This window comes from Liolophura sinensis, chromosome 9, assembly GCF_032854445.1.
Source record: "Liolophura sinensis isolate JHLJ2023 chromosome 9, CUHK_Ljap_v2, whole genome shotgun sequence".
NCBI lineage: Eukaryota > Metazoa > Mollusca > Polyplacophora > Chitonida > Chitonidae > Liolophura > Liolophura sinensis.
The window spans coordinates 15,843,133-15,866,384 of NC_088303.1; the positions used below are offsets into that span (position 1 = coordinate 15,843,133).

General features: G+C 38.5%; 3 protein-coding genes across 3 annotated transcripts; 1 reads left to right on the forward strand and 2 right to left on the reverse strand.

The window, feature by feature from the left end:
* Positions 1-2,804: 2,804 nt before the first annotated feature.
* On the reverse strand, positions 2,805-12,493 carry LOC135475641 (uncharacterized). The gene is made up of 9 exons (XM_064755573.1): positions 12,387-12,493; positions 10,788-10,911; positions 10,302-10,430; positions 9,906-9,977; positions 9,280-9,340; positions 8,610-8,725; positions 7,646-7,754; positions 6,902-6,957; positions 2,805-5,493 (listed from the first exon to the last, which is right to left on the reverse strand). Exons 1-9 carry the CDS (start codon positions 12,491-12,493, stop codon positions 5,311-5,313), a joined length of 957 nt encoding a protein of 318 aa, XP_064611643.1. The 3' UTR covers positions 2,805-5,310.
* A 3,939-nt stretch (positions 12,494-16,432) lies between these two features.
* LOC135475643 (uncharacterized) lies at positions 16,433-19,117 on the reverse strand. Its single transcript, XM_064755574.1, has 7 exons — positions 19,069-19,117; positions 18,879-18,953; positions 18,500-18,536; positions 18,161-18,345; positions 17,890-18,044; positions 17,562-17,713; positions 16,433-16,482 (listed from the first exon to the last, which is right to left on the reverse strand). The coding sequence occupies exons 2-7, from the start codon at positions 18,906-18,908 to the stop codon at positions 16,433-16,435; spliced, it is 609 nt and encodes a 202-aa protein (XP_064611644.1). The 5' UTR covers positions 18,909-18,953; positions 19,069-19,117.
* A 1,886-nt stretch (positions 19,118-21,003) lies between these two features.
* LOC135475644 (uncharacterized) lies at positions 21,004-21,765 on the forward strand. Its single transcript, XM_064755575.1, has one exon. It carries the CDS (start codon positions 21,004-21,006, stop codon positions 21,763-21,765), a length of 762 nt encoding a protein of 253 aa, XP_064611645.1.
* The last annotated feature ends 1,487 nt before the right edge of the window (positions 21,766-23,252 follow it).

Genomic DNA, 23,252 nt, shown 5'->3' on the forward strand with positions numbered 1-23,252 from the left:
ACCTCCAAACGCAGGAGAGCTACTGGAATGAGCTGTCAGTTTTCGCGGGATATTTCGCAGTTGGGACAATGTCAACGTTAAAGTTCAATCCTGCGAATGGGTTACGTCTATCCGTCGTAAACATACCGATTTGTATAATTAAGTGCATGTTCATTCATGCAGTCTGGGACCATTATGTAATATTACCGTTTTCAAATTAAAGCTAGTGAAAAGAGTTAAGCCCTAATTAATTAAGTGATCAAGGCCCTACTAAATTTGACTCCAAAGCCCATAGGCCCTTTGGGCCGAATGCAGAAGGGCCTATTTTAAGGGGAATAAACTAAGGGAAAAAGAGAGGCCTTTATAGCTTAGTCCAGATATAACTTCTCTGTTACACCACAGTTGGCATGCATGATGCATAAAGCTGGTGAAAGAAAAAACTGTTGTGTAACGTTATTCCAGGAATAAGACGGTGGTATGCATACACAGACCTAACGATTAAATACCTCAACTTAGGCTGCATTCTGTGGTGTAAATCCGACAAATTTGTTGGTGTAGGCCTAATTTATTCTAGGGACTAATATAACAGTTAACAATATCTGCTACATTAATCCCAGTTTGTACGTACATGTACCAAAGGAGGTACGAAGGATTAAGGAGTGGAATAAAACCGATTGCATTACTGAAGGTGGCATTTACAAATTGGTGTCCTGCTGAAGGGATGCTGCCTGGGCCTAAATCATCGATACTGGTACCGGTAGTGAAAATTATTCTGCGAAAATCTCTTCATTCTTGAACTGATAGACGAAAATAAACAAAGACAACACTCTCGGCGAAGGCTGTTTTTTTTTTAAACACATATGCATGTTGACGGCGACAATTATACATTTATTTTATAATTGTTTAACGCCATATTCAAAAATATTCCACTGGAGTAACTGAGGTATACCATGCATCGTGGTAATTTACTGATCATGAACTTTCTGACGTATGACATGGCAAATATAGGCCAATGATGGTAGAAGAAATGTCGTTTTAACGAGCCTTAGACCATGCAAACGGCATGTAATATGGAAGCTCGTCAATTCATCGGCAGCTTGTAAGTCCGCCGAGCATGCAGTCAGAGAAGAGAAGCTACAAATTCTCTATGCATGACGGGGTTTGAACCGGCATCTTGTCCTAGCCACTGAAAGACAGGCGTCTTAACCGCTCGACCACGACCAACTCCACACCGTATGATTATTCAGATCTGATGGTTTATATGTGTGTCAGCCACATCTAACAAATGAATGGCTATACTTCCTCGCCACTTACACTTCAATTCCACAGAATAAGGCTACCGATATATACGCCGTGGAATAAGCTTATGTATGGTCACACGTCATTATATGCATAACGATTTTTATACACTAAGAAGAAAGGAATAACAATTCTTTCAATAGCCTAATCCACAACAACTGTAAGTAGGATTTAAACTGCGTCTGATTTTAAAAGCAAATTCAAAAGACTCCATGCAAGGTGTCAAGACGGAAGTGATACGGAAATATTCATGCATGTAATATGGAAGCTCGTCAATTCCTGGTTTTCTGGAGACAACCTGCATAAATACAGCCGTTACCATACCTGACCTGAAATATCACGCTGTATACTCCACGTGTCGTGATTTCTGACACTATATAATAGTCCCATGTAATACGTAGACTAATCTCACGGGCCTACTCTCGAGAAGACAATCCAACCCGGCTGTCCTCCAAACAAAACGATACCAGTTGACCGGATGATTCGTTGCGGCGGACTGTAAAGCAACGAGCGAGTTCATGCAACGTATATACCTCGCATCCCTCTAACAGAGATTGTGATAATGATACGGTAAATACAGATATATAATAAATACGTTTGTTGCAAGGATGGGCAGGTATTTTCTTGTGAATCTGAAGATTTTATAAACGACTGTAGAACTGAGAAAAAAAAAAGACAACACAAACTCGTGTGGAATTCATTTATTTCACCTCCAGGATTCCAATGCATAATGGCAAGTTAATTATATGCATGTACAAGCAGAGCTGCTAAATTTCTTTATACATGCTCAGTCCTCGTCAATTATTCATATGACCTACATGTGGAAAAAAAAAAAAGAAAACTACATTTCGGTCATCCTCAGACAAACACACGTTTCATCTGGAGTGTAGAGCGATATATACTGATACATGTATTTTATCTGCCAATATTATTAAACTGTGTATATATATATATTTTCCAATTAATTTGCATCATGATAAAATCACCAAGACACATCGTCCTTTTACTACAATGCAATCATACCCGGAATATTGCAATGTGCCTCATTTCTACAACTGGGCAATTAACAATTACAGTATACACATTCCAAATTGCTTTCATAAAAATATGCCTTACACAGCATGTACTGGTATTACATTTAGCACATTATATTTTTCCACCTTTAAAAACCTTCAGCTGCGCTCAGATAGAAGAGCATTCAGTAATAGCATAATAATAAAACAAGAAAGTAAAGAATAAATTAAAATTTGGCAACAAAGGGAAAATACTAGACAAGTATATATCAACAATATAAAAGGAAGAAAGATAACAGTCAATAATATTAAAGAGTAATACCATGATATCAATAAATAACAAAGGACAGAAGCCTTCTGGGTACTATTTCCAGAAGTGCTGCAATCAGCTTAATTAAAATCATAAACATACAGCGAAAGTGATAGTCATTATTAAAGCGATCTGGGTTTATTAAAAAAAGGTTACGATAACAAAGGAACACCCCACCCACCCACCCAAAACGATTCTGTGCATCAATATGCAGTAGAAAATACATGTAACCAATGACTAGATTGTTGATTTACCTATTTTATTTGGCCAAAGATGATCATATTATCAAGTGGCACACTTATTATTCTCTTCCCAAGAAATTCTCTTTGGAACCTTTACTATGCATGTTTGTTTAAACATTTCCCTTTTCAAATATGGATTCAAGTTAATTGGTATTTGAATAAAAAACATAGCAGTATAATATTGTTCAAGGACCCACTGAGATATTTGGTTTGTATTTGTGACGTTTTGAAATGATGTGGTAGTATATATGTTTGTGTACATAGAATAACAAATGAGCCTTCTCAACTTTCCACATCTTTATGTTCCGCCTGCAGTTTTGAACATCTTGGAATCATGAAATTTCATGAAAAGAACAAGATGTTTAAAACTGCAGTGGGAATACAAAGACATTGACAGTAGAGGAGGCTCATTTGTTTTTGTATCATTTCTCCACATCAGAAAAATCCTACTTTTATACCTAAATCTACCTACATAGATCACTCAAGTGTACTCACCCACACTGCCACTATCCCCAAAAAGCAATCAAGGATAAATTCACAGTCTGCTTACTTAATCCATTCATTATACATAAATGTTGTTCAATTTGGGGAGTCCAGATGTAATACATGTGGTCTGGGCTTACTATGATAGAACCGGACTGTTTGCTGGTGGTGATTCAGTAAGAACAGAAGTACACCAATAGATATTTATATGTACTTGTGGTAACACTTTGTTGCTTCACAGTAAATACTATTTATTACTATTACTCCAAAATAGAAGAAAAATAAAAGCAAAAAATAAAATTCAGCAAAAACAAACCAATAAAATGAAAAGTACACACATTAAAAACATCATTTTCATAAGAAATAATCTGACTACAAATTCATGCATCAATGTATACCACTACATAAGGTCCTCAATGAAAACGACAGTTATGAATGAATAAAACATCTCCTATCTGCCAATTCAGGTTATATACATGTAATTTCATATTTGAATCACAGAGCAATGCCAGAAAGCAATTCTGTATCCATGGAATATGGTGCATTGGTACTGTTTGGTTGTTTGGTTGTATGGTTGTTTGGTTGCATAGCACAGCTTGTGAAGACTACATATCATCCCATTGATGTATGAAGAACTTGGTGATGCTATGTGGTTATACATGTTGGTTAGCACCTGAAGTAGGAAGTGTCCATGGAGACAACGGTAAGGGGTACATCTAGCACAAATACATGCACCTTTTGTATAGAATAAATTTCACAGAATTAAAGCATTTTAGTGCATTTTAATCAGTCAACAAATCGAACAAAAGATGAGGTATGCCTGAAGGAAGTTTAATTTGGACTAGTTCTCAGAGAAAGTAAAGCTCAGGTAATTTTTTTCCTTTCTTACACACTGAAAAAACTTGACTGATAAGGCTTTCAAAGCTGCAAGCAATTAAACAACTTCATCAAAATTTAACTCCAGACAGGTAGAGAAGATGATTTACCATCAGATATAGTTGTCATAGTAACACCTCACTGCACAACATTTAGGTTTGTAAAAATTTAGAGCCTGTTTTAAACATTTTGAATAGGCTGAAAGATATGCAAGAAACTGTTCTGTGTAAAAAAAAATGTTTATAACAGCAAGTTGTCTAAATTAATAAATGAAATCCAAAATATGTGACAGGTAGGAGAATAATAGCCATACCCGAAACACAAACTTACATTCTAAGTACATGTAGATGACTGGCCTTCACAGACAAGAATCATAAAAATTTTCGGAACAACTGATTCTGACAGCAGAGATAGATTATTTTGACTGACAACAGCCAATGAGTAGACACTGATATATATACTTTGGATGAAACATCATAAATATGTTACGAGGTAAATATATCTTTCAGATTGTACAATTTGCAAATGCAACGGCTTATACAGTACACTATAATAAACCTGTACTGCTATACTAAGTACAATACACATGCATGAAGCTTCTAATCTGTCAGTGAATATTACATAATTTCAGTACACTGTCAGGATACCAGATGCTCACACAAACAGAGGACCAACATATATTTTATTTATGCTTTATGTCTTATTCAAGAATATTTCAGGCTCACTAATAAGCAACCATACCATGTCTCGGTACGCATACCTGAAAACTTTAGAGCCATAAATTGGCTGTATTTATTTGTGAAATTGGTTGGTGTTTTATGGCATACTCAGGAATATTTCACTTATGCAATGACAGCCATCATTTTGGTGGAATTAACCAGACAGAGCCCGAGGGGAAACCCATGATTTCATTGGTCAAGGATCAGTTGAGTGGATCAAGGCACTGTTGGGATCAAGAAAGTATAGTAATCCCTCATAGTGAGAAATTTGCATTCAAAGTCATAATTTAAAACACTGATGAACAAAGGTAATTGGTTTTACAAAAGTACTCTGTGAAGATACACTAGCAAGGCTGATACATGCTTAGTTTTCACTGTAAAATAATACGTCATTGTGACTGGCTGAGATCGGGATTTACATTTCCACTTCGCTGACTTTGAGTGGAACCCCGTCTTGATCTGGACTGTGTCAAAATGGAGTTATCTGCCCTTTGGTGAGGAACCAATCCAACTGTTTTTACCATGATAGCTTGACCCAAAATCGAAGCGAAGTATGTATAGCTAAGCAGCATCTGAAAGGAGAGTAAATAGAGGTACAGAAACCCTGTTATTTATTTGAAACATCTGATAATTGTTTAATTGCATACGCAAGAATTTTTCACTTTTACCGGTTGTCAGGTCAGTTTATGGTTGAGGAATGCTGACTGACTGTAGTAAACCACTGACCTTTGGCAAGTTACTGACAAATGTCCCACGTCTGTAACTTTCTAAAGTTTCATGTGACTTGGAAACATACACACAATACTAGTGTGAAAGACAAGTGATCTTCAACAAACAGAAGAACCATGCAAACGACCACATCAGTGTTGTTGACTAGGTATGACCAGGTACAGCCGGGGAGGAAGCCAGCATGAGCTGGACTTGAACTCACAGTGACCACATTGGTGAGAGGCTCCTGGGTCATCACGCTGAGCTAGCGCGCTAACCAACTGATGCATGGAGGCCCACCGTACCAATTTCGGTCAAATCGGGTGAACGGCATCACATTGACCTGCTTAATTTATTTATTTATTTGATTGGTGTTTTATCCCGTACTCGAGAATATTTCACTTATACGACGGCGGCCAGCATTATGGTGGGTGGAAACCGGCCACAGCCCGGGGGGAAACCCACGACCATCCGCAGGTTGCTGCCAGACCTTCCCACTTACAGCCGGAGAGGAGGCCAGCATGAGCTGGACTTGAACTCACAGCGACCGCATTGGTGGGAGACTCCTGGGTCATTGCGATGCGCTAGCACGCTAACCAACTGAGCCACGGAGGCCCCGACCTGCTTAAAGCAGACCTTATCTTTGAAATCCACAGAAATTTTGTAAGGAAATATCGAATAAAGGTCAGTGTCAATGGTTGTAAAAGGTGCATAAATGTCTTAGCTTGCAGACAGACCATGCATTGTGGATTTGGATATTAAGTATTGCGTATGCAGCAAGATTTGCTGATAGGGTAGCTGAATACAGGCACAATGTCATAAAAGGGTGAACACGTCGTCCGAGCTAGGGGATGGCAGCGGTCTTCGCGTATCAGTAAATATAGGCCATCCTTAGATTGGATTTTCAGAAATAGTATATCTTGAAAGAGTGCCCATCATCTGTATAAACAGAGTGACATTTCCAATGACAGGCAAGGAAAAAAACATTAAATGAAATAAAATAGAATAACTTGGCATATGTATATACACGAAAAAAGAATTTCGGTCGCAGCCTTTTTGAAGGGTCAGTCGTGTAACATCAAACATATAATATTTTAAATTTGGCCTAAGGGGCATAAAATGTGCTCATTAATCAGTGAGATAAATCAAATAAGTTTACGTATTTGTGGTTTTAAAGATTACCCTCAGATCACATTAACCAAACTGGAGCTGTATGACAAATAATGTTTTTTGCAATCAAACATTCGCTAAGAGTTAACCGAATATTCTTACCTGTAGGGAAACCATCAAATAGTTATACCAAGCATTTGGTAATACAATTGATGAACCTAAGAGAAACAAGAAGAAAGTAAGTGTAAATCAAACAGGCTTAAAGCTCAGGTGAAAGAGTGCAAAAAGTTAGCTGTAAACGTGGTCTTTTTTTTCTTTGATATTTCTTTGAAGAGAGAAAGACTCCTGAGAATAATTTTTGTATGGTGGGTATTTGGGGCCATGTCTTGGTACATACTGTCTTTGCGTAATAATGTTATAAATGAGGACGTAACATTTGTTGAAAAATATATTTGCATACAATTTGGTCTTTTCAGCTAACAAATGTGTGCAACCTGAATTACATCAAATTTATATTTTTTGTATGTTCATAAATATGATAATAATTCAGATTATATGTATGTGATTGGACATACACAACAAATTTACGTTCAAATAAATTTATTAGACATGCATCACATCCTTATTTAGAACATCATTATGCAATGGCAATATGTACCAAGAGGTCTCAAATACCTTCCATTCAAAAATACTGTCTTTCTCCTAAAAGAAAAAGTAAAAACAAAAATACTTGCAAATACGTTTTCATGCTATTTCATCTGATCTTGGCATCATTTTTGACCAGAAATTATAAAGCATTTCATGTCAAGGGAGAAACGTGACCTTGAGAATAAAATAACAGATTGTGTAGGAGTGCAAATAAGAGTAATACCTTGGTTTGGCAAAAAAAGACATGCTGTAACATACCACAGAGTGTTCCTGTAGACACAGAGAAAAACAGAAATCTGCAGTAAGATTCAGCCAACAAGGTGGGATTTTGTATTGCACCATCTGCGATAAATTTCCACCCATTCACCTGTAAATTACAATGTAACAGAGACTGACATCTATAAATTTGCCTTCTAAAGCAAACGAGCTGAACATATTACAAAACATATATATACAACCAAGATTCTATCTATTAACAGTAGAACTGGAAATGGAAAAAATCCAGTTGCTTAGTCTTTTTTTATGATGCACATCAAAATGCAAAGTGACAAAACTAAGATTTGAATCCACATCACATCATACACGAGGGTGTAGATACATGTACTGTAGTTACATGATTACCTTATTTCTTCTCAAATTTGGGACACCTGGTCTGCTCATTTTAGCCAATATATATGTAATTCTAGACGGAATATTGAGTCTCTTTTTCACACATGGTCAGACCATCTAATGAACAACATACTCATATCTTTACTTTTCCAATAGGCTGGTAAAGAAATGTAATATTCTACTTTCAACACTACTAATCTCTGTCGCAAATTTTAGAAGAATTAGGGTATGTTTTTATTGAAATGAGGGGCTATTTCCCATGCACTAGCGACTGAAGCTCCAGCTGGATCAGCCATTGTTCTTGTAACACAATCAGACATGAACAATAAACTACTAAGTTAAGTCCCAGTTAAGTTAGTCAGGAAAGGACCCCATTAAAGTTCACAATACAAATATAACTAATCCTGTGTAAAAATAACACTGTAATACTGCTAATGGACACTCCCTCACAAACTAACTGTAATTCACAAAAACTTCAAAAATTTGAAGAAAAAAAAACCCAATAATATCAAGCACTATAAATATTTGGTATTCATGGATTTTTGCCCTCATGTATTGAGAACATAACAATGAATTAAGACATACTGGTAGCTAAGCAATAAAAAACACTCACATCAAGTCTGCATGCAGCTGTGTATAGGCCAGCAAACAGTAAGAGAGTAGCAATGTAACCCTGGATCAGGAGGGTGCCACTAATGGAGTGCTTAAACAGCTGATTCCCCAACTTAACTGGAACAAATTCACAAAGTAATTATATAATCAGCTCATGCATGATCACATCTTTAATATATATAACAAAAGCAGCTGTTTTGGTATGTGTTTGCTATACAACCATGCAGCACAACTTAACTTAAAGGGAAAAATGTAATATAAAGACTCAACAAACAGGGTAACATTAAAGGGTTCTTGCATATAAAAGCAAAATACATCGAACAGCAGACAGTAGTTATAAATTATTTTTGATCATTCAGAAAAGTTGATACAATATGTACAAAATTTCAATGAAGTTACTAAAATGATCAATGTTTTCCCCTGATTAATTTGATAATTTCACACATTTCAACATATCAATCTACACAAGAATTATCCTGTGGACTACACCATGAAAGTTTAGAACCCTTATTAGCTTCAAACGGGGCAACCCAGAAGGCGTCTTTCCTAATACTGTTTTAATCTAAAAAAAAAAAAGCCAAAAACTGTTTTTTTTTGTATCATTGACACTTACATGTACAATGTATCTAAACAAACAGGTTGCAAGGCAGTGTCAAAATGCAAATACTCACTGGATGTATAAAGAACCAAAAGTAGATTTGCAACTTGTAGAATAATCATTACTGTACCACCCTAAACACAACAACAACAACATACATTTTTCACACAATAATCAAGGCATTTCAAAAGTATGACAGAAACATGCTCAAAAACAAGCATACAGTGTAATATTAGAGAAATATTTATAACAGGATTGGGAATAAATGATTACACATAGATATTACAAAAACAAACACCAAAGACACCTACAGGTCATATTTACACCATTCAGCTTTCATTTCCCTAAAGTATCATTAATACTATAATTTTCAAAATGATGGAAGTACGATTGAAACAGGAAGTAAAAAGTTTTCAACTGAGATCAATACAGCTCTTACTGGACATATGTGAGAGTGTTGAAGTGCTGAATCCCTTATCTTTTTTGTACCATACATAGTTTATATTTTGTATACAAACGTTACAGAAATTAAATGCAAAACTGCATGATACAAAAGAAGTTTAACTCAAATAAAATGAATGGCCAAAGCAGCAGAAAATGATGCATATATGTCAAAATACATTGAAAAGGTTGACAAAAGACAGTATTAGTATGCATGTGGCATGGTGAAATATAAACACATGTAGTAAATGTACTCACCACAACAAGAAGGACCCTTTTGTCAGATTTCGGCAAAAAATCAATAATTGTTAAAACAAGAACATCAAGGACCTTGAAATAAAAACAATGTGCATTCAATAATCAATATATAAACCAAAAATAGTGAATAAAATTTTCTATAGTTTGCTAAATATATATATGCTGTATTAAACTAAGAAACATTTGCTCTTTTAAATTAAGCCAACATGAGAGCCATAATGTATAAAGCTTACTTCAATGGCACTCATAAAACTCCGCAACAAATCAGAACTACTGACTTAACACTAAGCAAAAAAGGCTTTTTTTTTAAGGAATCTGATCCTTCCATAAGATTCATTTGAATTGTAACTCTGATTGTAAATTATCGTTTGAGTTTCTTTTTCACCAAATACTCACCTGTAAAACAAGTGACGAGATAATGATATAATCTGTAAGTTTATCTAAAATGAGACGGAGTTTGTGTAAATATCTGTGGCATGCATGGCGCCGGACAGGAGACAGGTTTGACAAATTCTCTCCAGATGTCTACAAAAGAAACCAAAAATAAAATCATGTGCTTATAACTGCACTTACGTGAAAATAAATCAGTTATGTCTCTCAAAAAAAATCAATCTGAGGTATTACCACAAGAACTAATGACTCATTTTCTTTTTAAATTTGTTCAAAAGAGAAACGCAGACTGATAACTGCTATGAAATTTATTTCAATTTTATTTTCTTGGTTGGCGTGTTATAAAGCATACTGATATGCTGAGTATCAATGCAGTTTTAAATTAAGTAGCAAGTTTTATAATATCATGATCACTTTGTCCATAGCAACTCTTTCAACTGACAAATGATTGTTCGTAAAATTTATCATGTTTAAATCAGAAAGTCTGTTTACCTGCTGGTTTTGCTGATCAACAAATTTTTTTAACACAGAATGAGCCTCCTCTAGGTTTGATAAAACTTTTTCTGCCTGAATTATTGACAGCTTTTGTCCAGCACCACTGATAGCACTAGATGGACTGCAAAAGAGGACAAGACAAATATGTTACAAAAAGTACACAACCCCAAGTACACAGAGCTGACAACTATCTTTAGTATCTTTATAAACATACCAAATCTAGAATCTGAGAATTTCTCTGATGTTAGATTGGGAAGATTATGTTTGGCCAAGGTTTGCCCAACCTAAACCAAGCCCGTGAGTGCTTCAGTTTAAAATCTTATGTACTTGTCCTTGTCTATTATGTCCAAAGTGGCACAATAGGGAACGTCAATTTAAGAATTATCAAGGAATCTCAGGCCCACAATGCTATCGAATTAACCAATCGACAATATGGTCAGAAAAATGGCCGACTGACTGGCCACATTTATTTATTTGATTGGCATTTTACAGCGTACTCAAGAATAGTCACTTATATGACAGCAACTAAGGTGGGAGGGAACCAGGCGGAGCCCATGGGAAACGATCACAACCGACAAGACATATTGTATGAGTACTTTATTTCTCAAGTTACGCATTGACAAACTGTTACGGCAACAGTACAAGCTTTTTAAATAGAGTGTGCTCTGACATTAATTGGCTTGGTGGCCATCCTTGACTGATAATAATTTTGCCAAACCTAATGTCAATGTAATATTGGACGGAAGCAGCAGTTTTAGGTTGATCAGTCAGATAGTCAATGGGCCCATTCTCAAACGTTCACTGTGAAAAGCTGGATCTTCAATGAATTGACATCACTGTACAACGTGACAGTAACCTCAAATTTAAAATTCCCATGAAACCTAGCCCAAAGCCAAGCTGGACGTTTCTATCGTAAGCCCAGCTTCGGTCATATAGACTTCCACGTGGACAATTTCAGTACAAAAAACGGCTCGAACCTTACCTTATTTTAGCCATCCACCGATTCCTTAAAACGCTTGAAATGTAATATGTCAAAGCCAGCATTGGTAAACCATCTTTAAACCAACAGTAATCCAGCCGTTTAAACTTTAAAACTTTCATCTTTGAATTTTTTTTTTCAACTTCAGGCAAGGTGATGGGCCTTGAAAATTTTTATCTTACCCCAAATTCTCTTTGAGAATTGCATACTCTGTAAACAGAGTGTTGGGTGGCATAAAAATCACCCTGCCGGAAGATGAAAAAACAAAATCCAAACATGGCAGACGCTGATTAGCTTTGGGCTACATGAAAACCTATCGGAATGCATCTGATACTAACTTTCGTGAGGTGTAAAATTTGTATTGCTGCTTTTGATTGCTACTGACCCACCAATTCAGCTGTTCACTGTGAAAAGCACTTTTCAATGAAACTGACGTCATGTCCAAAAAAGCACTATAAGCTTTACAACTGAATCTCACATAGGTCTAACGTTACATGTTCCAGTGATAGTTTTCGAATCAGAGTGTGAGATATTCTACAATTTCATTGGATGCTGTGGTGTACAAAAGCTAGACGTGATTATGCTGGAGGGTGCAACTATTCGCCGAACTTTCCTACCTGTAAAATGTGGAATAGCCAGCTCGATAACTGCCTAATGGAGAGTCACTTTCTAAGTTTTCACCCGCATGATCCCAGAGCAAACCTTCGTCCTGACCGTCCGCCATTTTGACCGGAAGTCATCTGGATTGTGCGGCGAGGCCAGATCACATGACCAAACAAATGACAGTTGCTTCAAGCAGTATCATCCGATTGGTGTAGACTGATGGTAAAGCTGAGTTCGAAATGATGAAAAAACTTTGCAGTTCACCTTGAATAAGGGTGTCTCTCTCTGTAGCCAATGTAAGGACTTGTCTCCTTTCTATAGTCTTAGTTCTGTAAGTCTATTTCTCTTAGCTCAGGTATATATGTGAGACGGTTATAAAGTTTGTGTTCTAGGTAGTTCTACCTACCTTAATTCTGAATCCAACAAATCAACTACAGTCTGTGAGACCTATATATTATTCTACATGCACATGCCCAGAGTTTTAACGTGCCGTGGTCAGAAGGGTGTATAAGGGCCTATAGCCTACGTAAGCCTATATATGTATGTACAGTGAGTCCGTAATATTACTCCACAACCCGTACAAGCCCATGTGGAATTTATTTTTTCAAAACTGTTCATCGTAATGAATTGAAAGTTTCGATGAATCAAAGGTCATGTTACAGTATCGGTCGTTTCGTCCATGTTTGACAAAAAAGGCGGTTCTCATGCCTAGAGGCCTATACATGTACATATAATTAAAACTTGGTAGGCCTATGTGACCAATACATCGTTATAAATATCAATGGCAGAGATGGGTAATCTTGACTGACAATCGCCCAAAAGGAGATATACTTCATTAACGGTCAGTTTTATTTAGCATCCACAAATAGGTGTTCGGTATATGTACATGTATGTACAACAGCGTGGGCCAATAACTGCAGTTCATTTGATTGGTGTTTTTACGGTACTCACTTTACGGTACTTAAGAATATTTCACTTATATGAAATGGTCAGCACCATTCTGCGAGGAAACAGAGCAGAGCCTGGGGGCAAACCCACGACCATCCGCAGGTTCCTGGAATACATGAACGAATGCTTGGTGTTTACCGTCGTGCTTCACAATTTTTAATCATATGACGATGAGGTCATTACGTATGTGTACATATACTGTGTCTTCTTATGACAGAGCGAGCTCATGCCGCCAGAGTGCTGGCGCCACTGAAGTATCATATGTCGAAGACACCCAACCCAGTCACATTTTACTGTTCATCGGGTTCATAGCCCTGTTTCCTTGCTCTATAACCTCTTATGCTGAACGCCAAAGGAGGCAGCAACAAGTACCATTTTTAAAGCCTTTGGTATCAGCCAACCCAGGTTTGCATCCCGGGACTCCCGACATCGAGGCGGACGCTCTAACCGGTTGCTTGAAGACCTTCCCACACTGCTCAGAGGTGCCAGAGTCATTGCGCTGTGCTGGCACGCATAATGCTTGCAACGGCCGTTTAAGTGAAATATATACAGAAGAATATTTCACTTATACGATGGCGCTGAGCATATGAGGGGAGGAAAACGGGGGCAAAGCCCGGGAGAAACCCACGGCCCACGACCATCCGCAGGTTGCTGGAAGACTTTGTCACGTATGCGGTTGGAGAGGAAGCCAGCATGAGCTGGACTTGAACTCGCATCAAACCCATTGGTGGGAGATTCTTGGGTCTTTTCGCCGTGCTGGCGTGTTAATCCCCTGGGCCACAAAGGCCCCCTATAAGTGAAATACTCTAGTAAGGCACCAATCAGAACAATGAAATAAAGACACGCAAGATAGATTTTTTTATTGTCCACTTTCCAAAATGAAGTGAAAGCTCTAGTCCCTTATTTAGACCTATTTAACAGAAGATCTCGCCAATTTTAGAGCTAAAACTGGCTGATGAAATGACAGATGACTGCAGCTCGTCAGATGGAGATACTCCCTCTAGTGCTTTGTGCGCTTATTGGACCAGCACATCCCCAGTCTTTAGCAATACTATATACATGTATATGTGCGACTATATCATAGTAAAACCATGCTGGTCCCAATGATAAACCGATCTTGTGCAGAAGTTGTCACCCTTGAGGGTCCGGGAGATAAGCACTCGTAGCGGCGCCTGTTTGATGGTAGCGCTAAAAAGTGATGATGGTGACAAAGTGTCTGTTGCATGGTGGCTAGTGAAGTAGCTAGTCACCAAGGGCAATTCCTCTTAGAACGAATGCTTTGTTAAAATACACCCCATTCACCTTGAAAAGGTATATGTACAACGTTCAGGCCTTTGCCTTACGGTGAATATATATGTTCCTATGCGGGATAACTTAGTCTGGTATCCAGTCACTTTACCTAAATCTGCCAGAAAGTGAGTGGCTCCTGTTAGGACAAAGAATTTTAAATTTCTCTGTTCAGGGTGCACATCCTCAATGCATTGCCGATGACAGAAAAAAAAAATTATGCTTTTGTTTTAAACGTCATTTACATTAGGTTGAGACTTCCAAATCTGACTGAACAGACTAATTTTCGGCTTCATCTAGGGGGTTCCTTTCGACTATCCAGCCACTCAACTCGCTGTACTTAGAAAACTGAAACCTTGACTGGGTTACCTCACCTTGTTTAGACGACGGGTTATGTTCAACGATCTTGGAATGTCAGAAAAAAAAATTATATATCACTTTCAAGCTATAATCGTTTATATGTGCGATCCAAGAGTAGGTTATCTCGTCGGGCAGATGGTTTAGACCAGTGACAGGTTTCCACAATCTATTTTTATTGGAAAACATGAACCCCACGAGGTTTAATTAGGGAGTCAAATATTCAATTGTGGCTTGCCAACATCATTGAAGACTGTACACTTCTCGTCTTTGTAGGATTCCGCCCTTAGGTATTTGGACAAACCCTAGGTGGGTGGACCGTATACTGAAGAGTTTTTAAAAAAAAAAAAAAATTAAGCTTTTGCGCCATAGGCGTCATCACTTTCAATATCTTGAAGCAAAATCAAACAAAAATGTTGAAAAAAAAATTCATGTAGTGAACAAATGTATTGCCCGAGTCTGTCGAAAACAAGGATACGCATCATTTGTCTACGAATTCAAAAGAGAGGTGGTTGTTGCATTCATGCATTCGGACTGAGCATATTTTATACATATCCATGTATTTTTTTTTTTTTTTTTTTTTTTTTTTTAATCCATTTTCTTCTATCCAAAATTGGTGCACGCGAACCAATTCAAACTCGATGGTTATAAAAAAACTTCCCTATTAATCGGTTGGACACATGGCAAGAGTTCAAACCCAGGCTTAGACAGCATCCCTCCTTCCCCATTGTAGCGAAAGCGACACAAAGTTGCTAACAACGCTTGAGGGTGGTTTTATTTCGCAGTTCACCGTTCTCGGGGAAACAATATGGTGTGCATGTCTAAAAGCACAATTGTACAAATTTGTGCCATAACTCGCCAAAGCCAATTCCGTGTGAAAGGTTCCTCTGGGGAGCAGTCGTTTTCTGACCTTCAGTTCTTTTGTTTAGCATGGGACGTTCCGTTGTGGCAAGCAGATACCAAGCACGAATTTGACAATGACAAACGGAAATACGACTACCCTAGTTCTCGGTCAGTGGCTTGAGAGAAAGCTATGTGACAGGCCTTCGTTGTTCAACCCTCGCCAGCTACCTATACAGCTTACTTCAATGAAGTGTGAAATATTGATGACGGCTTTATTGTTTCAAACACCTCCACCCACCCAAAATTTCAATAAAATAAAATTTTGCGGGAACCAAGAATTACCTCCTGGGGAAGCATTTCCATAGTAAAACCAAGCCACAAAAGTCCAAGTACCTTGCACCCGTTACTTGGAGTAGCCGAATCCTGCTTGACAAGGTCGTTACATACCTCGAGACCGCATCATACAAATGATTGTAAAAAAAAAAAAAAAAAAAAAAAAAAAAAAAGGCAGGGTTTAAGTAAAAACAGTTTAATCGACTATTCGATTACAGCAATAAGAGAAACAAACAAAAAGAAAGAGACTAACAAATGCAGTAACATACGTAACAAATCAGTAGAAAAACGGTCAGTCTAAAGTATATTGCTTCGACACAGTTCCAAATGGCTGGAGATCACCTGGAAGGTATGAAAAACAATACTGTTTAGTTGAATTGATACAATCATTTGAACGATTTCATGGTTTACATCTTCAAAATAAATTTGGAAAGAGTAACGTGAATTTTTTTTTCTTTTTTTTAACTATCAAAAAAAGTTGTTCCAGTAGTAGAGCTAATACTATCGATTCAAGAAGCCAAGAGATTTTTTAAATTTTATTTACCAGGTATGGACCTCTTTGGGCTGGATGGTTTAGCAAATTCCACAACGCAGGAATCCTAGTGGGAGACAAAAAATTAATATGTAGACTTGCACCCAGTTAATTACAGTTAACTAAATTTTCAGTAAATTTTAATAAATGATCTTAACACTTGGAATTCGAGGCGGCTTAACAGTGGACAGATTTCATGAAATGCATACCCCATCGCAGTTCTGGTTACATGCAGTGTATGTACACTCAAACCGTATTGTAGAGTCTCCTCCGGAGAGTTTGAAGGCTTCAAACCACGGGCTGTACACACAATTGCCGCGAGTTTCAAATCCGATAGTCTTCGGGAAGATCAAACCATCTCCGCAACTGTTATGTAAGCCAAAACATAGTGAGGTTGAGAAATTTTTTACTTTCATAAGCTCTGGAAATCAGTGGAATAGGATATGCAACGAGCAAAGAAAAAAAAATGATTTCCTTCCAATATGTTTTGGGGGGGGGGGGAAGAGTTAAAGTCTATAAAAAGCCAATTAAAATAAAAGCTCACCCAGCTCGTAGAACGTAATATCTGCTTTGGGAATTTACTGCTGCGCAGCTGAGGGCACGAAACGAATTCAGCCGACCTGAGCAGGAGGAAAAAAAAAAAAAGGCAAATTTCTATTAACTTGTAATGCTTGACCGCGTTACGGGGATAGACGAGGCCTGCAATAATAAACGATTAGATTTTAATAGCAGTTACGTACACAAAAAGGAAACCTGCCAAACTGGTGGTTACCCAGTTCCTTATGTAGGTAAAAAAAAACTCTTCGGCCTAAGAGACTTCAGAGTCCGATTTTTTGGTACAAAACGCATTTAGACCTGTTGAAAGAGTTCCCAGCTGAATCGTGCTGACCTGTAGTATCCCAAGCAACAAGTTGTATTTTCCTGCCAATGGAGATGTGATCTCCGGTGACCTCTTGTCCTAGTGCATCCATGACCTTCAGGGTGAAAGTAGCAGACGAGTTACCACCGAGAAGAGTTTGCTTCTCCCATGGGTTCAGGAACCTAAAATTAACAAAGGAAAATTTTTTTAAAATGCCGAGATTTGGCCGGGTATCTTGTCAGTTGCCATCTAATATTTCTGAAAGACCTTAAAAACAGAATCTTCACATTTGTTTGCACAGACACCTTAATATATAGTTAATGTGTGGGTTACGTTAAATCCTGTAATTTCGGTTTACCAGTCCGCAATGGTTTCAGTCTTGGAAACGGCCTTGCCGTGGGCATCGTAGGCACACGAAATGGTGTGGATTTTGCGCTCTTGTATGATCTGGGCGTCCCGTTCTCCCCAGCCCACTTCTACGTCCACCGTGTACGTTCGAATACCTTCCTTTTTCTACAATGTGTGAACAAATAAAAATCAAATAAAGGCGGGGTATATATTAGGTACAGTTTTGCTGGATAATCCATGGGATAATTGGCTTGAAGTAAATTAGGTTAATCGAAGCTTACGTAAAACTGGCATGCTGTCCCCACGTAGGACTGACTGAAGGAGCCATCCACTTCCCAGTTAACTGGGTCTACGACCGTCAAAGGTTTGTCCCCATTCCTGCACCTGGCCAAGGCATAGGCAGGGACGTCGGCGGTCAGATGGAGGGTTGGTGTGTCCAGGTCACTCGCTGGGCACTTCGAGAACACTGTAAGCACACCAGTTTAAAATACTTCAAGATATCAAATGGGGATAAACTTATCCTTTGAGTGCCAGCCTAAAATACTGATGTCCAAGAAGGGTTTGAATACTAAATGAAAATAAATGAGTCAATTTCACAATTCTGGCAGATAGATACTTACGGTGCACAATAGGATCGTCTGCCAAAGCAAAGGTAACCTGGGTTAAAAAAAAAAGTGTAAATACTTTTAAAATAGTAAAATGCATGAAATAGTGCGAAAAAATAGTAGAAAATAATCCTTGTAATGCTATTGGTTGAACAAAACTAAGGTTATGGACATCATCCCGTCCATGTAAGGTATGCTTTGAACAAATTTCTATACAGTTTCTTACACAAAAATGTCTAGTTGCATCAAAGCCTGCAGTGCGAACAACGTTTTGTCCAAAAGTTAGACAGGCTTAACGAGAAAATTCCTGCACTGCGGAAGATCCAGATTTCCTTCTTCAACTATATGTATGCAAAAGAAGATTCTGTAATGCGTTGAAACAGAATGAACTTACCAGACTGATGTATAGTGCGATGTTCAGCATGGTTCAAATGGAATTTCGGAAGATCGAAAAGTAAACTAGGAACAACTGAAACAAGAACCGATTGGGGAAAATTTAACACCTGGATTGAAAGAGGTAAACAGCAGTAAATTCTTTGAAGTGAACATCTGGAAATTAAAATTATAAGGGCTTCTCGTTATACCTAATAGAAGAACAATAACAACGAGACGGAATAGTCCCACAAATGAAACCTCTCCCTGAAAACAAACACAACGACCAACTGAGGGAACGGAAAAGCTATGTTGGCCGCAGAACAATGTGGTCTTTTATAACTGTTCTGCACTGACGTCATTTACTCTCCACTCTCGGTCCATGACTTCCACATTTACATGTGAATACCACTGCGCAGCTTGTGTGAAGAAGCGTAGCAGGTGACTGTGAATAAGTTTTCCTGTCTCAGCGAATGGGAGGGGATTATAACACCAGGTTAGAATCCGGGAAGATGTATTACATGAAGGATATTCTCACCGGCGCGTGTAATGCAAATGAGCCGACAAGAAATTTCAGTGGAAAGATTTCGTTACGAATTTTGTTTTAAATTTAAATGTGTCAGCGGTGCCTTCCAATATACACAGATCTTGATCAAAAGAAATACCACAGCTTGTTGTCTGTCTAGCGCTCAGTGTAAAGACGGATGTCATGGTCTGCTGCTGAGAGTCAGGGGACTGGAAATCTGTATTTCAACTTCATTGTTCGTGACAATCACTGTCAGATAGATTCTTTACGGTTGTCTTTACGCGATACCGGACATGCGTTATCGAGGCTTTCGAAGTTCAAGACAGCCTAATGGTTGTATTTTCTTGACAGCAAATACTATAAATAGTCTCTCTGGCTCAGGTCATTCAAAAAACTTTAAAAAGTTACTTTTTACTGCCTCGCTTGGCAGTCAACACTGAGAAGTTAGAGCAAGGAAACATAATTCGTTGGCCCGGTGTCAGTATAATGTGACTGGGTGGGTTGTCATGATTGGTGTCAATAAAAGTATATTATTTTGCTCTATTTTCCTAAGTTCATAGTTTACAAAACTACATTTCCCACAACCTTCTTCAGTATTTTGCATTTTGCCGACTGCGGAGATGGTTTTATCTTCCCAAAGACTATCGGATTTGAAACTCGCGACAATTGTGTGTACAGCCCCTGGTTTGAAACCTTCAAACTCCCCTGAGGAGACGCTACAAAACGGTTGAGTATAGCAACCTCGTTCTCGCCTGTGAGGTATGCACCGCCATATTTAGCATTTTCTTTTATACATTTTGTCCTATTCACAATTCGACTATCCCACTTTGGTCTCTGGATGCACTCATTTTTTTCTCCATGTTACATTAATTTTCCATTTTTTAAATACAAGATACGATTCCTGCGTTGTCGAATTAGCGAATGCACCCGGCCCAAAAGTAAAATGAAAGGTTGGGTCTTATTGATGGAGCACACTAGGTGCAGGTTGCAACCCTGTCTAGGACCGGGAATTCATTCCCCAGCTCTCGCTATTCCTGAGGCCTGAGTTACAATAAGCTGTTATTTATTTTGATTTATTTGATTGGTGTTTTACGCCGTACTCAAGAATATTCCGCTTATACGACGGCGGCCAGCATTATGGTGGGAGGAAACCGGCCAGAGCCCTGGGAAAACCCACGACCATCCGCAGGTTGTTGGCAGACCTTCCCAAATAAGCGATCGACGAAGGTATTGTGCAATTTGCACTGTCGTTCATTGGACCTTCTTTGTCTTCCAGCAAAATGATGTTCAGATATGTATGTCAGATACGAGAAACTTACAGATGTGTACGTCACATACGGGAAACTTGCCGATGTGTACGTCACATATGGGAAACTTGCAAATGTGTACGTCACATACGGGAAACTTGCAGATGTGTACGTCACATGTGGGAAACTTGCAAATGTTTACGTCACATACGGGAAACTTGCCGATGTGTACGTCACAAACGGGAAACTTGCCGATGTGTACGTCACATACGGGAAACTTGCCGATGTGTACGTCACATACGGGAAACTTGCCGATGTGTACGTCACATACGGGAAACTTGCCGATGTGTACGTCACATACGGGAAACTTGCAGATGTTTGTCACATATGGGAAACTTGCAGATGTGCACGTCACATATGGGAAACTTGCAGATGTGTTCGTCAGATACGGGAAACTTGCAGATGTGTACGTCACATATGGGAAACTTGCAGATGTGTACGTCACATACGGGAAACTTGCCGATGTGTACGTCACATACGGGAAACTTGCAGATGTGTACGTCACATACGGGAAACTTGCAGATGTTTATCACATATGGGGAAACTTGCAGATGTGCACGTCACATATGGGAAACTTGCAGATGTGTTCGTCAGATACGGGAAACTTGCAGATGTGTACGTCACATATGGGGAAACTTGCAGATGTGCACGTCACATACGGGAAACTTGCAGATGCGTACGTCACATATGGGAAACTTGCAGATGCGTACGTCACATACGGGAAACTTGCGATGTGTACGTCACATACGGGAAACTTGCGATGTGTACGTCACATACGGGAAACTTGCGATGTGTACGTCACATACGGGAAACTTGCAGATGTGCACGTCACATACGGGAAACTTGCAGATGTGCACGTCACATACGGGAAACTTGCAGATGTGTACGTCACATATGGGAAACTTGCAGATGTGCACGTCACATACGGGAAACTTGCCGATGTGCACGTCACATACGGGAAACTTGTCAAAGGTTTACCCCGAGAATTCGGCTTCCTCTACCCACAAGGACTGGCCGCCATCGTGGAAACCTTCCAGTGGCATTTAAACCGCATCAAAGTTTATCAGATCTACTAGTTCTTTGTACTCGCACTAATGTAAAAGCTCTGGATTGGCTTTGTAAACTTTTTTCTAACGAAAGCCGTCTTTTTTCTCAACCAAATTTGGATGATGGAAGCCAACCTCAAAACGTCTAATTAACTTTTTAATAAATTCTATTGGTCTTAAATTTCACCAATTTTCCGTAGGTGATAGCAAGCCATTTTGAGCTTAATCGAGACAGTGTACTTTCAACTCACCGTTTTAGTATTGATTGTTACGTGTGTTAATGTATTTGTTAGTCTCTTATTGGGTGCAATTAAATTGTTTTCCTTGTGTTGTGTCCTCACATAATGCAAATAATCGTCGTAAGGATCTATTTCTCTTCAGGTTTTTTTAATTAGTGGGAAGGTCTCCTAGCAACCTGAGGATGGTAATGGGTTTCCGCCCATCATAATGCTGGCCGCCGTCGTATAAGTGAAATATTCTTGAGTACGGCGTAAAATACCAATCAAATAAATAAATAAATAAATAAATAGTTTTTTTTTATATGTTTCTACTAGCTCCCTGACAAATTACCAACTTCTGTGTACAGAAGTCCAAGCATCATCACATTTATTGACAAGAGGCCAGACTTCACCGGCAACACCATTTGCCAACTATCACACTGTCTTTAAGGCTCTGAGTTTACTCATATTATAGACTGTTGTAAAACTAAAACTTTGGTTTCCTGATTTCTCTCAGAAAAAGTGGACGGCCCAATGAACATAGAATTGCAATCTAAAAGTATCGTAATTCATTTATTTCTACGCAATTTTCGGCTACACCAAAGGCAAGACACCCACCCACTGGCAATACCCTTGCGTTACTCTAAAGAATGTAATGGAAGTATCTAACGCTCGTTTACGTTCATGTGCTTGTCAACATTTACAACCTCTGTGACAAGAACTTTTTCCTTGCTGTTTTTGTACGCCGTGCTTCACTTCTAGAAGACCTCGAAATTGATTATACTCGGTTTTATGTCCCCCGAATTATGCGAAATAAACACAATACACTAGAATTGTACAAGACTAAGAGTTGCCGTCATGAAAGTGAAATATTCTGAAATGTGGCGTAAAACACAAACCAAGTAAAAAAAATTATTTATTTGGTGTTTTACGCCGTACTCAAGAATATTTCACTTATACGACGGCGGCCAGCATTATGGCGGGAGGAAACCAGGCAGAGCCCGGGGGAAACCCACGATAATTCGCAGGTTGCTGACAGACCTAAACAAAATTAAGATACTGGTTTAATCCATCCGCCGAACATACTCCTAGCGTCTTTACATCATTATTGAAAACTGTTGTCCCCCCTTTGAAAGAATCCGTCCTAATTTCTTCTGTTTATATGCCTTTCAGTTCTGATGGTTTGTGTTAAAATGTTATGTTGGAAAATGGTTTCGCCATTAATCCATGTCCATTTTAATTGATGGCCGTTATAGGAACATCCGTTTCGATTTTACATTCATTCCAGTTAACAGTAAA

Bases quoted from the DNA above. Each gene is read 5' to 3' on its own strand.
- LOC135475643 (XM_064755574.1), bottom strand. From the start codon at position 18,908: ATGCTGAACATCGCACTATACATCAGTCTG. The intron at 18,537-18,878 runs GTAAGTTCATTC...TTTTTAACCCAG, and splicing joins TCGCACTATACATCAGTCTG to GTTACCTTTGCTTTGGCAGA. The intron at 17,714-17,889 runs GTAAACCGAAAT...TGTTAATTTTAG, and splicing joins ACTGAAACCATTGCGGACTG to GTTCCTGAACCCATGGGAGA.
- LOC135475644 (XM_064755575.1), top strand. From the start codon at position 21,004: ATGTTTGTCACATATGGGAAACTTGCAGATGTGCACGTCACATATGGG.
- LOC135475641 (XM_064755573.1), bottom strand. From the start codon at position 12,493: ATGGCGGACGGTCAGGACGAAGGTTTGCTCTGGGATCATGCGGGTGAA. The intron at 9,978-10,301 runs GTGAGTATTTGG...TTTTATTTCAAG, and splicing joins TCTCGTCACTTGTTTTACAG to GTCCTTGATGTTCTTGTTTT. The intron at 5,494-6,901 runs GTAAGAATATTC...CTCTCCTTTCAG, and splicing joins ATTTGATGGTTTCCCTACAG to ATGCTGCTTAGCTATACATA.